A 16,188-nucleotide genomic window follows, 5' to 3' on the forward strand; every position below is an offset into this window, starting at 1 on the left:
TCCCGTAATTGGCATGCCATTATCTTTTAACTTCTGCTTGTCAGTGTTTGCTTGCGTCTCCCGTCGACTTCTCTATCGGAGTTATAACACCTTCCTTGTTCTTATTGCCACTAAATTTAATGGCATTAATGCAAATTCTTGTGGCTTCCCACAAAGGTATTTTCTGTGATTACTCTTAGTGATCAGTTTTTGTGGTCACACTGCAAGGGAACAATGTGCACTATTTAGAATCGGGTCATGACTGTCATGTGACAAGTTAGATCCTAGTACAGCTGTAGAACCAGAGTGCCTTGCTGATTAACAACTGCCACCTGGCTACTTATTTATGTACTTCTTTTAATTTTCTTTCAGTAGAATACTGACAACACATCTGAGTAAATCTGTGATTCATTATTTTGCCTTTGATTGATTGGAGAGGAAGGGAGAGAAGCAATATACCGGCATGTACATCTAAACTTTGCAAGCCAGCATACGGTCTGTGGCAGAGGGTACTGTGTGTCCCATTGTCAGTTACCTCCTTTCTTATTCCAGTCGCTTCTAGTCTGCAGGATGAGAGATTTGGTAACCCTCTGTGTGAGCTGGACTCTCTCTAATTTTACTGCCATGGTCTTCTTTTCATGTGATGTGTGTAGGGAACAATATATTCATATGCATCTACATTTGCACTCACTCTCTGCAAACTACCAAATGGTATGTGGTGGATGGTACCGTGTACCACTGCCAGTCGTTCCCTTTCCTCTTCTGCAGCCTGTTGTAGATGACAGTTCTCTAAACTTTCTTAATAGTGTTTCATGAAAGGACATTGTCCTTCCTCCAGGGATTCCCATTTGAGTTCATGGGGAATCTCCATAACATTCACATGTTGATCAAATCTACCAGTAACAACTTCAGCTGCACACCTCTAAATTGCTTCAATGTCTGTAATACGACATTGTGGTGATCACAAACAGTGAAGCACTGCTCAAGAATGGGTTGCATTAGTGTTCTATATGTAGTTTCCTTTATAGATGAGCTGCACTTTCGCAAAACTCTCCCAGTAAACCAAAGTTGATCTTTCGCCTTCCCTACTGCCGTCCTTTGCAACAATATGCCTAGGTATTTAATCAATGTGACCATGTCGAGCAGCTCAACACTACTACTGTATTTGAACATTACAGAGTTCCTATTCCTGCTCATCTGAATTAACTTATGTTTCTACTCGTCTGCATTAACTTTCATTTTTGTACATTTAGAGCAAGTTGCCATTCATCACACCAAATAGAAATTCTATGTATGTCCTCCAGTACTCTTCTGCCATCACTCAATAATGATACTCCTGTACATAACAGCAACATCAGCAAACATTCACAGATTGCTGCTTACCCTATCTATCAGATCATTTATGTTTATAGTGAACAAACATGGTCCTATCACACTTCCATGAGGAACTCCTGGTTATACCCTTGTCTCTTATGAACATCTGCTGTCAAGAATAATGTCCTGGGTTCTATTACTGAAGAAGCCTCTGAGACACTCACATACCTGGGAACTTATTAGGTATGATTGGAACTTTAACAGTTTTTTGCAGTGAGGCACAGTGTAAAACACTAAGCAGAAATCTAGAAATGTGGAACGTGTCTTTCTGCCCTTCCTCTCACAGGATATTGTGTGAGGAAATGGCAAGCTGAGTTTCACACAGGCAATATTTCCTAGATCTGTGCTGATTTGTTTGATAGAGGCTTTACAGACCCAAGGAAATTTAATACATTTGAACTTAAAATATGTTCAAGAGTTCTGCAACAAACAGATGGTAAGGCAGGGTGTATACGACCCGGGACCACCGGGAGATCTGGGAAAAACCTGGGAATTTTTAGAATTCTGGGAATTTTCCATTGTTTTAGTTATCAGTTAAATTTTTGCTGGTAAGAACTATTACTCTAACAAAGGATATTACTGTATCCCGTTACTGCAGAATAATACTGCAGCAATAAAATATGAACGGGATAAATTATGAAAATAAAATCTAAGTTGCAAAGGAAATGCACCACATACAACAGCAAAACACAGTGCTCATACAAGTGTCTGCCACCAGCAAAATGTGTCAAAGGCTTTAAGAAAACTATGCAATGCTTCATAACAACAAATTGCCTCCGATGAGCGTGACGTCACAACTGTTTACATTAAATTCCTTCGAGCAGTTGCGAGCAGGCTCATGCACATGTGCAGTTGAGTCGCATACGAGTAGTACCTTCACCCGCTTCTGGTTACAGAAGTATGGCTGTTAGCTGTACAAGCAGTAGCAGCAAGCAGCCAGACGCTACCCGGAAAAATTTTACTATTGCACCCAAGCTGCCAGATTCACACATGCGCAGCAGGCCCGGATGTAGAGGTCTTTGTAGCAGGTGGAGGGGCAAACTGTTTCACAAAGTGCCTAGCATCCAGTACACGTTGGTCTATCAATTATTCATATGATTTTGAAACACATCCCTGCAGATTTCTTAACATTTTTTAACACATTCCAAGTTGATTTCTGAATGAAGCATAAGTTGAGTTTTGAATGCATGCATAGTGTATGTGATGTCTCTACCAGAGGACTCTCGATTGCGTCTAAAAATAAACTTTCCTGCATACAAAAGGGAATGGAGCTATACGAACTGAGCGAAATAAAGCCAAATGGATGAATGCCAATCACTGTTTGTTATGTGGTTGACTGGGTTTTCGAATGATTTGCTTCATTATAATTACCAGTGAAATCCATAGTTTTGGAGTACCAGAGTGCAAATAAATGACAAACCGGAATAAGAGTTAAGAAAAATTACATATTATCTTCTTGGTGTACCCAAGAAAATGAAATTTTGACTGAAAAGTTTTGGCCAGATTGCTACACTTACTAGTGTACAGCCCCCGGCTAGCAGCCTCTTAAGTTCAATTCTGGGAGCAGCGCGGGAAATGCGTTATATAGACATGTAATAACGCCTAACCAGAGAATAAATCTGGGATAACTAAACTGGTGATTGTGGCAGGATTAGTGAATCTAACCAGAGAATGAGTCTTAACACTGGCAGGAATAGTTACAAAATTAGTGATGACAAGATTGTTTGTTGAAACGAGGAAGGAGAACAAATGGGGACATCACACAAGTTATGGAAGAATATGACGATTCCAAATTTACACAAAAATTTCATACTACTACTTTTTGATCTCATCCTTGAGAAGCTGGAGTGTATGAATGAAATTTTTGCTATTAGTAGGCCTAATAGGCATCTGATATTGGTACTTCATGAATTACATTATGTCGTGCTATAGAAATGACCATTTGTGCCAAAACATTCTCATTTATTTGGTGTGTGTTACAATTGCTGCAATATTGGACAGGCCTATTTCATTTCATCTAGCAGACAGTGACAAAATAGACATAATCAGATCAAGAAATCACACCAGTCTTGGGTACTATTTGCTCTTTCTTATTTTTATTTATTTATTTAGGCCGGCCGGAGTGGCTGTGTGGTTCTAGGCACTACAGTCTGGAACTGAGCGACTGCTATGGTCGCAGGTTCGAATCCTGCCTCGGGCATGGATGTGTATGATGTCCTTAGGTTAGTTAGGTTCAATTAGTTCTAAGTTCTAGGCGACTGATGACCCCAGAAGTTAAGTCACATAGTGCTCAGAGCCATTTGAACCATTTATTTATTTATTTTTAAAGAAAGAGGGACCGGCCGACTGGTAGCAGGAGAGGCACCACGGAGGATATTTTATTTCCCTGTCGTGAATATAGTTTGATGACATCCATTACAAAATATACACGTTTGAATTCCACAGAGCGAAATACAGTGATGTACGATAGAAGAATGTTGTGTGAAGGGCTGTGGCAGCGCACTTTGGCATGCTAAAGACCAAATATCATGTCTTAACATTTCCTCAAATGTGTTTTTTATGTATGAGACTGTTCAGAAAGATGTGCACTACAAAATGAACATTTTTTGAAATGTCGATTCTTTTTAAATTTTTTACATCTTACCTCAACATTGAGTGATTTTGCTGTTTTTTAGTGCTCTCACGTCAAATGAAAACAAAACGGATTTGTGTGGCCAGGAGCTATCAAGTGAATTAAAATACCTTTACCTAATTGCAGAGGGCTAAAATGTTATTAGTTTCAGATCTTATTTTATTTCCACAGGGTGTATACGACTCGGGACAACCGGGAGATCCAGGAAAAATACGGGAATTTTTTTTCCTTGTCCATGTCTACACCGTGTTCCAACTTTCTGACAGTCAAGCATTCCTTGTAGAACAATGAAGTTATTTTTGTTGGTTTGCTAGAGAGCTGGACTGTTGTTAATCTTTCCGCTGAGACAGTCAATTTATTTGAAATTAAGTGTTTAATTCCACACTATTGGCTAGTTTCAACTGTTTGCTGCATTTCAAGTGCACATTTTCACCTTCTAGCATGTATAGCATTATGCCATAATAATGAACCAAACGTGAGATAATTCAGTATTGGTACTTCAAGAAAATTAACACTGAAAAGTTTAATGCCAGGTCGAGGCCTAGTTCATTGGCAATCTGGACATGCGAATGTGCACTATAAGCCAAATTATGCATTTGAATACGGTTCACGAATATCCGATGCTCTTGGTGTATCCTCTGGTGTCTTTCTTCTTTTATGACACAATGTAAGATCTTTAAATGTCTTACACGTACGAACATATGGGCTTCCTACGTCATCGTAGCTGCACAAGCGCGGTGACGCCTGTTATCTGGCACTCTTTGACAAATGCTGAAATGAACTTATTTCTAACAGGTCACGGGAGAATATTGCAAATGGTGGTTTGAAAAAGCTTTCAAAATAAATTTCCTTTTACACAAGGTGAACTACATGCAAAAATGTACAATGAATTTCTTAAGTCACAGAGCATTTGACTCTCATTTAAAAAATCAACTCTTTGAGGACAAGCCGTTTGGAAGAATTTCGTGCCCAGAAGATCAGACATTTATGTCGGTATTAAACATTTTAGTGGTACATTGATGTGATGTATCTTGAAGTGTAACACGTGCAAAAGAGATCAACATTATATGTGAAAGCTTAGATTCTCTTGCAGCTTATTAATCTATAGGCAGGGGAGAGCAGACGTCGTAATTACGATGATAAATAATCACTCGTACTCCCGTCACTTACTATGAATACTTTTATTCTCACAGCATATACACAATGTGTGTAGCATAGAGCGCATACTATAGAGAACTGATTTGGCAAATATGCAGTTGTTCTTCCTATGGTAGGGTAACGATATTATTGGGGGGTGAGCCAGTGGTTCTATGTCCCCACAAATCTTAGAGACCAATATTATGTGTGAAAGCTTTGCTTTTCTTGTAGCAACACTGTGTATACTAATTTAAACCGTTAACTTTTCCTATTTGTGTGTTCGCGCTACTTAACAGTGATGTTGCTATTGGCTGACTGCATCACGTGTACTATGCTCTGAATATCCTCTGTCATCAGGTGGCGAGATCACGTGACGTGAGCTGTGACTGGCTTACAAAAGTGCATTGCAATCTTGATTTCAATGCTTTGGAAAGTAACATGTGGTGTTTGGTAGAATTGGCATTTATACTTTCATACTTTCATAACACAAAAATATGCAGTGTCCATGTTGCTACACATCGAAGATCTTTCCAAAACGTGTCTCCCACCCCCACCTCCCATCCCTCTCCCCCCACCCCCTCACCCCCCAAGTTTTGTTTTCTAAAGTGCCGAGAAGTGTATAAAACCATAGACATTTAAAGGATTTATAACTTTTACAGTTCCGAGAGAAGGTATACTGTCACTTAACATGGAAAAAGTGTATTTTCACGCAGGGGAAAAGTTATTTTTAACTGGGAAGTCTCGGAAAAATCAGGGCTTTTTTTTTTCTTCCTTATCTGTGTATATACCCTGGTTAAGGATACTCGCCTGTAATATTACAGTCCGTTCTTTTACCCTTTTTAAATACGGGAGTCACCGGCACTTTTTTTACTTTCGCTTAAGACTTTGTACTGGGTGAGAGGTTCACAATAAATGGAAGTTAAGCAAGCAGTAGTGCCATAGATTACTCTCTGTAAAACTGATTTGGGATTCCATTTGGAACCTACAACTTATTTGTTTTCAACTACTTCAGTTGCTTCTCTATGCTAGGGATGCCTGTTACTGTGTCCTCCATATGGGGAGTGGGTATGACAGTCAAACGATGGTATGTCTGAATGATCACCCTGTGTGAATAATTTCTTAAATGTGAAATTCAAAACATCAGCTTTCATTTCACTGTCTTCTATTGTAGCGCCATATTAGTTGGCGACTGACTGGATAGAAGCCTTTGACATGATGTTGTGTAGGCCCAGAATTTTCCTGGTTCTTGGTAAGAAGTGAAAGTTGTTGTATGCTTCGTGCATCAATATTTTTATAGACACACAGTTTTCTACGAACTTTTGCTTACTGACATTTCCATGTTCTGTTATGGCCCTAGAGTGCAACGGTCTCTACATGCTCAGCATTGTCAACATATTGGTCGACTCTTTTACGAATGTACACTATCAAAATTTTAATAGAAAACCATACACCCTGACACACCATCTCTCTTGCTGAATCTGCCATTGGAATTGGATGACGCTTTCATGCTTACAAAATGATCCTGTAATGAAAAATGCTGCTGCTCTGTGGATCTTCTTTATTTCCTCTGTCAATCCTGTCTCGTACAGGTGCCAGGCTGGCGAACAATATTCTAGTATTAGTTGCACAAGTGTTCTATAAGTTACCTCCTATATGTGTGGACTGCACTACTGAGGATTCTTCCAGTGAATCTCAGTTTGGCATGTGCCTTAACTGTGATTAGTTCACGGGGGGGGGGGGGGGGGGGGGGGGGGGCGCACAATAACCCTGAAAGTGTGGTTCGGTGTGGGGAGGCATGGGGGTGAAGTGGACTGGACCCTGAAAGAGTGGTTCGGTGTGGGGAGGCATGGGGGTGAAGTGGACTGCGGTAGTCGTTAGGGGGTTGTGGACCACTGCGGCGGGGTGGAGTGGAGCCTCTCCGTCATTTCTAGGCCCCCAGTTAACATACAATACAATCCTCCACCCAATAGCAAACATCCAGATCATTACAGAATCATCTGAGCCCCTGATTTAATGTGTGTGTGTGTGTGTGTGTGTGTGTGTGTGTGTCAGTTTAATAAATTATGTTAGACACAGCATTTTCCAAAGCTCCTGCAAGGAGACAATTCTGCTTCCCTGTGGAAGAGCTGGGGAAGGCTGTGTCATTTTGCGAGGTGGCAGTGCAGGGCACATGAAGCTTTTACAAAGAATTCTGTGGGCCATTGTGCCATCCCCTATATGTTGTCACTGCACTATTGACACATGGTATCATGATTTAGTGAAAGGACCAACCAATATGCAGTGTTTGTTTGTGTACAGATCTCAGTGGTCTAAATTTTAACTAATTATGTTATTAAGGTTGGTGGCTCATCCCAATTTTTATATCATTTAATCAGTCAGTCAGTCAAATTTTTCTGGGTTTGAATTTTTACATTTACTCAGTTGATTAATATGGCTTATAACATGAGAGTTCACAGTAAAACGAAAGTTTACAATTTTACATTGCTATAGTTGAATTCTTATATCGTGACGGGTCGCGCGTGCCTGCCCAGACGCGGGAGATTGGTGCGTTGCCAGTTGCAAATGACGCATGCACCAAGAGAAGCAGCACCACAGTATAGTATAGTTCGCAAACTTATGTTTAGGGGGGAGTGCGCAGTTTATGAAGTAAAGCCACCACGGCTGCATTAACCCTATCGCTGCCACAGAGACGTGCTCCCCGCGTTCCGTGCTGTGTGCGATTTTGTCATCACTGCACTGTTCACCTGTGCTGACACATGGTGTTCCGACTGCTTTGACACACTTATCATTCGATTTCACAAAAACTAATTGGCCCAAAAATTTGATTTTTACACATCTTCTTGACTAATATCTTCCCCCCATAAATGACTTAATTTTGTTTCGATGTTCAACGCAGTTATTGTGCAGCATTAAATGTAGTAAACCATTGCACAAAATTTTGAAGAGTTTGCAGAGGTAAAAGTCCATAGCGTATACTTTCCGTATGGTCGATTTTAGTTGCCACAATGTTGAGAATGAAATGTAGACAAGATACCTAAATTTCATATAAAATTTACTGTATAACAATATCTCATTTAATTTAAGTACCAGATAGGTGTTGTATACAATATTGAGAAATATTCCGTCTTTTGCGACTGTAATAAAAGTTTTATTTATACCAGAGTCATTTCGCTTTTTTCCAAAAAGTTCTGATTAAAACAAAATTAGCGAAGTACACAAAACTGAATTGTGGACGTAATAAAACATAGAAACTAAAATATATTGTCAGTGAGGTGCAGTGCGCAAACAGTTTGTGTTTGTCACAACGGACAGCAAATACTTGCCAAAACATAGATCAGTTGACGAAAACATTGAATATGACGATGATGCAAAGCAGCGAAGCAAAGAATTGCTTCAGACAATCAAGTGGCTCGGCAACGTACAAGCCGAAATTCTGCTCTAAATAATACTTTTAATACTGTCGCAAAGAATATGTCTCAATATGAATAGTAAAACAGCGACAGCAGAAGAGAAGATATACAAACATAACAGATAACATGAATATTGTATGTGTGTCTTTTCATTGTTTTTAATTGCTGTGAAAAGAAATATTGGAGGACAAAATTAGAAAAACCGGCAACTTATTATGATTATAATGAAGAGACAAAGCACTAGAAATTTCAAAAAATTACATTCAAACGAATAAAATTCATAAAGTAAGACACTTCGATATTGTTTTTAAATAAAGAAAATATTAAGTACCGAATAAGGTTTGAACTCAAAACTTTTCACGTAGCAACCGAATACCTTAACCATTATGCTAACGCAGCTCCTCATTCAAATGAACTCCTGGAGGACTTTAAAACAGCATGCAAAATACCGACAAACAATGTTGGTATGACTATGAATTATTCACGTTTTGTCGAAGTACAATAGGAAATAAACAATTACCACCGTTCTTTATTGTGAAAAAGTGGTTCGTGAGAACCATACAAACACCTTTCCTTGCTATCGCCTGAATTAGGAGGCTTATTGCTTGTTTGGTTTAATTAATTAATACAATATGAAGCAATTGGTATAAAGAATGCTTTTCAAAACTTTCTATAAAAGAAAGTCTGCTATCAAGACATTGCTTTTGTTCAATTACTTTATTTATGACTGAACATTTCTAAAACTGAAGACACTCGTCCGTGCTCTGCACTGCAGTCGGCTCTGGCAACGTCATTCTCTGTTCATTGGCTGACTGTGTTTTGTGATGTCAGATGCGCAGAACGAACCTAAACTCAGCCGCCGTTGTAAATGATGCACACTATAGTGACTAGTGTATTGGGTAAAATCCCTCCCCTTTCCTCCCTCCCCCCTCTCTCTAATAAGTAAAGTGATTGTTTCTGTTATGTGGTGTTTTTGTGATTGTTTCTGTTATGTGGTGTTTTTAAGATAGTGAATTTGTTTCCAGCATTATAATTAATAGTAGTTATTTTCTGTTACAGCGAAGTCTCAGGAAGAGGAAAAACTCAGAGACTTTCAAGAGATAGTGAAATCTCTTCCAAAACCTAATAGATGTACTTTGAAATTTCTCCTGCAACATCTACTGAGGTACGTGTAGCAAATCAACCTTCTTTTATATTGTACTAGCTGACAAACATGGCATTGCATGGGTATTCATTTTGACAATTTTCTTTTAGAAACAAAACCTTATATGTGCTCCTGCAGTAGACTCAATGTGAGATGATCCCAGACAGTTTCTGTACCCTGGGTGCACCTGCTTCCCGCGTCTACAATGCGATTTTGTAAATGACTCTCTGGTAACACCTCTTCATAGCTCTATAGATAGCCATTGTTTTCACCTACAGTTGAAAGCACACTACCCCCACTACCGGACCAGAGCGGAGAGTGGGGAGAGTCACGTGGGGTACACAACAGCTGCTGCCAGTCGATGTAAATCCGCGGCCACCTGCAGGGATATCACTCACGAATTATTACTGCGACAAATGAAACAAATAAAGGAGAATGTACATGTGCCACATAATTTTATTAGCTTAGTGTATGCCTCTACCATCTGTAGACACTGAAACTAAAGAATTCCACGACAATCCTATATTTTCAACACTTTCTTCAACACTACTTAAAATATCACCTCCGGTTCTAGTGTTCTTCATGGCTACTACATCGAGGAGCTCCTCCCTCGCCTGAAGATCTCTATTAACACCTCTAATAAATATGGAAAGCTGCGCTGTTCCAGTGATATCAACACTTTTGTCCAGAGCTAGAGAATACACCATAAAATCCTTACAGATATTTGCAAGCTGGCTCTGGACGTCGCCTGCCATGTCCTGTATGCGACGCATAATGGTCATGTTAGATAATGGCACAATCCGAAACTGTTCAACTTGAGATGGACACAAATGTTCTGCTGCAACTACCAAACATTCTTTTATTAAATCGCCATCAGTTAAGGGGCGCAAGGATTTTGCTAAAAGCAAAGCAATTTTGTAATCCACTCTGAGAGCTGCCTCAGTTTATTTTTCTTCGTTGTCCAGATCTTCTTCGGATAGCTTCCTTTTAAGTTTAATAACTACCTGTGCACGATCTGGTCAATCACATTTTCCACGTCCGTAGTCTTTCGCGTGGTACGACATATAATGTCGCTGCAAATTAAATTTTGTAAAAGAATTCAGCGTTTTGTGACATACTAAACATTTTGCAACACCATCTTTTTCAGTAAACAGATACAATTCCTCCCAATGGGGGTTGAACTGCGAAAGCATGATTGGGGTTACACAATGGCGACTTCACATGATTCTTAACCAGCGAAGTGACTGTTAAGAGCTGATCGTAGTACTTTAAACGTTACACAGTCGGCGCGAATTCAATAGGCATGCTGCGGCCCTATTCAAACGTGCGCGCGCATTTCCCCTCCCTCCCTACTCCGCGACGTTGCAGCTGCTCGCGAGCACGTGCCTGAGCAGACGCGAGTACTCGGGCCCAAAACCGGTCAGTTGTTAAGCCCTGCCCTAGGGCAACATTTGGCCTAAATAAAGTATTTGTGTGGCCATGGTTCTCAGCTGTATTTTATAATAATATGCCTGTAGCAACTAAGAGCAGAATCCACAAACGTCAAATGTTGTTGAGCTTTTTTGGAGCCCACAGTGCAAACTGTGTCTCGTAGCGACATGATTGCGATAAAGATGTGCCAGTTACACTGCTCACTATATGATGTTTACTGAGTAAATCACGATGAGCTCATTTGAGCATATTGCCGTCATCAGGTCTTCTGTAAATGCATTTAAAGAAGATAGCCTTGATATTGTAAACTGTAACTACGATTTGAAAGTTGTTATACACAATTGGTGTTTTTACCTTACACGTAATATTGATGCTGCCATATGCTGTCTTTGTTGGGATTTGTATTTAAACATTACTTGGATGTTTATTGTAGGCGTAATGTTACACCTGACTTTTAGACATAGATTAGTCAGTTTTTTGTATGTTCGTAGTGATGTGTGGAAATTGAGTTATGTTTTGATCATTTTCTTAAGTTTGGATCTAATAATGTTTTTTACCTGAAATTTCATTTGCTTTTTGTCAAGATTTTTATGTTTAATTTTTTAATTTTCACATAATAATTTTGTTACTGACAGGTTTCAGATAGATTATATAATGGTAAGACAGAGATTTAGGAACCAGGTTTTAAACTAAAAGACATTTCCAGGGGCAGATGTGGACTCTGACCACAATCTATTGGTTATGAACTGTAGATTAAAACTGAAGAATCTGCAAAAAGGTGGCAATTTAAGGAGATGGGACCTGGATAAACTGACTAAACCAGAGGTTGTACAGAGTTTCAGGGAGAGCATAAGGGAACTATTGACAAGAATGGGGGAAAGAAATACAGTAGAAGAAGAATGGGTAGCTTTGAGGGATGAAGTGGTGAATGCAGCAGAGAATCAAGTAGGTAAAAAGATGAGGGCTAGTAGAAATCCTTGGGTAACAGAAGAAATATTGAATTTAATTGATGAAAGGAGAAAATATAAAAATGTAGTAAATGAAGCAGGCAAAAAGGAATACAAAAGTCTCAATGAGATCGACAGGAAGTGCAAAATGGCTAAGCAGGGATGGCTAGAGGACAAATGTAAGGATGTAAAGGCTTACCTCACTAGGGGTAAGATAGATACTGCCTACAGGAAAATTAGAGAGACCTTTGGAGAACAGAGAACCACTTGTATGAATATCAAGAGTTCAGATGGAAAAGCAGTTCTAAGCAAAGAAGAGAAAGCAGAAAGGTGGAAGGAGTATATTGAGGGCCTATACAAAGGTGATGTACTTGAGGGCAATATTATGGAAATGGAAGAGGATGTAGATGAAGATGAAATGGGAGATATGATATTGTGTGAAGAGTTTGACAGAGCACTGAAGACCTAAGTCGAAAAAAGGCCCCAGGAGTAGACAACATTCCATTAGAACTACGGACAGCCTTGGGAGAGCCAGTCATGACAAAACTCTACCATCTGGTGAGCAAAATATATGAGACAGGCAAAATACCCTCACACTTCAAGAAGAATTTAATAATTCCAATTCAAAGAAAGCAGGTGTTGAGAGATGTGAAAATTACCGAACTATCAGTTTAATAAGTCACGGCTGCAAAATAGTAACGCCAATTCTTTACAGACGAATGGAAAAACTGCTAGAAGCCAACCTCGGGGAAGATCAGTTTGGATTCCGTAGAAATGTTGGAACACGTGAGGCAATACTGACCCTACGGCTTATCTTAGAAGCTAGATTAAGAAAAGGCAAACCTTAGTTTCTAGCATTTGTAGATTAGAGAAAGCTTTTGACAATGTTGACTGGAATACTCTTTCAAATTCTGAAGGTGGCAGGGGTAAAATACAGGGAGCGAAAGGCTATTTACAATTTGTACAGAAACCAGATGGCAGTTAAGAGTCGAGGGGCATGAAAGGGAAGCAGTGGTTGGGAAGGGAGTGAGACATGGTTGTAGTCTCTCCCCAATGTTATTCAATCTGTGTATAGAGCAAGCAATAAAGGAAACGAAAGAAAAATTTGAAGTAAGTATTATAATCCATGGAGAAGAAATAAAAACTTTAAGGTTCACTGATGACATTGTAATTCTGTCAGAGACAGCAAAGGACTTGGAAGAGCAGTTGAATGGAATGGACAGTGTCTTGAATCGAGGATATAAGATGAACATCAACAAAAGCAAAACAAGGATAATGGAATGTAGTTGAATTAAGTCGGGTGATGCTGAGGGAATTATATTAGGAAACGAGACACTTAAAGTAGTAAAGGAGTTTTGCTATTTGGGGAGCAAAATAACTTATGACGGTCGAAGTAGAGACGTTATAAAATGTACACTGGCAGTGGCAAGGAAAGCGTTTCTGAAGAAGAGAAAATTGTTAACATCGAGTATAGATTTAAGTGTCAGGAAGTCGTTTCTGAAAGTATTTGTATGGAGTGAAACATGGACGATAAATAGTTTGGACAAGAAGAGAATAGAAGCTTTCGAAATGTGGTGCTACAGAAGAATGTTGAAGATTAGATGGGTAGATCACATAACTAATGAGGAGGTATTGGATAGAATTGGGGAGAAGAGGAGTTTGTGGCACAACTTGACTAGAAGAAGCGATCGGTTGGTAGGACATGTCCTGAGGCATCAGTGGATCACCAATTTAGTATTGGAGTGCAGCGTGGAGGGTAAAAAACATAGAGGGAGACCAAGAGATGAATACACTAAGCAGATTCATAAGGATGTAGGCTGCATTACGTACTGGGAGATGAAGCAGCTTGCACAGGATAGAGTAGCATGGAGAGCTGCATCAAACCAGTCTCAGGACTGAAGACCACAACAACAATAATTTTCTTATAGTCTATGATTTGCAATGTTTTCTTGGTGTTATATCTTCGCTGTACGCTGTTACTTTGGATATGTGTTACTTAGTATCTGTGGTTTGTTTATTTTATCCATTTTCCTGCTTGTTGTTGTTGTTGTTGTCTATTAAGAAAACAAGAGAGGCAGAGAAAAAAAGGAATGTAAGGTTTAATATTCCATTGAGACCAAGACTGTTGGGGACAAAGCACAAGTTCAAATTCGAGAAGAAAATGGACTGCACCCTCTCGAAGGAATAATCCTGGCCTATACCTCAAGTGATTTAGGGAAACTTGACAAGTTTCAAATCTAACCTTAAATCATTTCTTCTGGACAGTCCTCCTATTCCTTTGATGAATTTTTATTTGAAAACTGAAAAACTAGTTTTTAAGTCTAGTTTCATGACTGCGACAAAAAAATGTGTTTAATAATTTTAACATAATCTCATATGAAATATGTAACTAACTAAACCTACATGTGGATAACTGGACTGGGATTTGAACTGCCATCCTCCCAAATACAAGTCCAGTGTATTATCACTGGGTTAACTGGTATGGTTTTTTGTATTTAGTTATTACATTTAGTGTTCTGCACAAAGCATGACCACATTGAAGTGTACATCTCGTAACTAGCCTTAAGTAAAGTTCCAGTGTAGATGTAGCTCTAACTTTATTATTCAGGAAGCAAAAAACAAATGTAGCTTTAATTGTTTATGCAATATATCTGTCACTATGAGAACAATGAAGAGTTGTGGGGAGATTGATAGAGCACTCATTAACTTCTGTCAGTCTTTTGCCAATAATCATATGGTTTGCTGTTGGAGCTGTACTGAATGCCACATGATGCCATAGGATCAATCATCAAAGGTGTGTTCTGGATAGATCAAAGAAATTTGTGTTTATAAAATTGGCACATATGCAGAATATTGGTTGTATGCTTGTTTTGATAGGTTCATTAAAGGTGGCTATAATTATGTGAGGCCTTTTATTAGAAATAGGTTATGAATGAAGTCGGAAGTATTAACTTTTCCACTGAAAAAACAGGTATAGTCAATACTTTGAGATAGTAAAGGATGCCCACAAGATTCAGTTTGTGACCCAATGTTTTTGCTTGTTGACATAACTCCTACTGCTGGTAAAGGTAGGATATATGAGAAAAGCCAGAGACTGTGTTGCCTGTGCAGAGGACTGACCTTACTGCTGGCAGTAGCTGGAGATTCAAAAACCAAACCAGAAGACAACTCCAGTTGCATGCTACATACATACGAAGAATGGTGTACAGAAAACAAATTCCAGATGGCTTCACCTAGTGTTTGAGGGAAAGATCTAAAAAAAGTTAAAATTGTAAGATGCCACCTGATATCTGGTGTTGCTATTCCATGCTTTGTTTGAAGTAATAAAAGAAACAGCAATGCCAAAGCTTGAGTCAGGCCCGGAGGCATGCTAAAATATCATAATGATTATGGTGGTTGCTTGCAATAAGTGACAATCTTGGTCCTAGTCTGTCTGGCACAGATTTTTGTTAGTCACAACATATTCATTACATTTGGAATTAATTTCTGAGTGAACTTCAGTGGTATCAATTCATGTCATTAAGATTAATTCAGTTAAAGCTGAAAAACTTAACACAATTAGAAGAATTATGACTAAAATTCATCCTGACAGATAAGTTTTTATCTTACTTTGAAATGAGGAACAACAATCAGTATGCCCATCTGCAGAGGCTTAATACGACGATTAGATTTATAACAAATATGGCCTTCGCCCATACACAGTTTCTTAAGCCACATGTATCTGACATTTACATAGTACATATTTGGAAATTGTTTGAAAAGCATGTTGCTAGCCTTACTGGTGACATAATGCCGTAACAAAATGTGATGGACCTGAATGTGGCAAGAATAGTGGTTGGTATTAATCGATGGGACCAATGGGGAAGGGTAAACAGAAAACAGGTCTGGAATCAAGATGATGCACAGGTGTGAAACAGTTTGCATCCACAATGTGCAGAAGGCTTCTTTAAAAGCAGACCAGTGAAAACGATTATACTGCCATTTGTGTTCGTAGTATGTAAGTACTTTTGCAGAAGACCCACTATAATGATTGTATGACAGTTAAGACATTAGATACCACATCATGCAGACTACACTTAGCAAATGAAAACAAATACATCTTGACCTAGAATCAAACCCTTGACCTCCTGCATG

The 16,188-nt window shown here is 39.0% G+C and overlaps 1 protein-coding gene across 2 annotated transcripts in view; it reads left to right on the forward strand.

Moving 5' to 3' along the window:
• Positions 1-16,188, forward strand: part of LOC126183467 (rho GTPase-activating protein 12-like) — a 233,599-nt gene that overhangs the window by 216,503 nt on the left and 908 nt on the right. For both annotated transcript variants that reach the window (XM_049925476.1, XM_049925478.1), the window contains exon 13: positions 9,592-9,697. In XM_049925476.1, coding sequence (XP_049781433.1) covers positions 9,592-9,697 — 106 coding nt within the window. The remainder of the gene's footprint in view (positions 1-9,591; positions 9,698-16,188) is intronic.

Source organism: Schistocerca cancellata, chromosome 4, assembly GCF_023864275.1.
Source record: "Schistocerca cancellata isolate TAMUIC-IGC-003103 chromosome 4, iqSchCanc2.1, whole genome shotgun sequence".
Taxonomy (NCBI): Eukaryota; Metazoa; Arthropoda; class Insecta; order Orthoptera; family Acrididae; genus Schistocerca; species Schistocerca cancellata.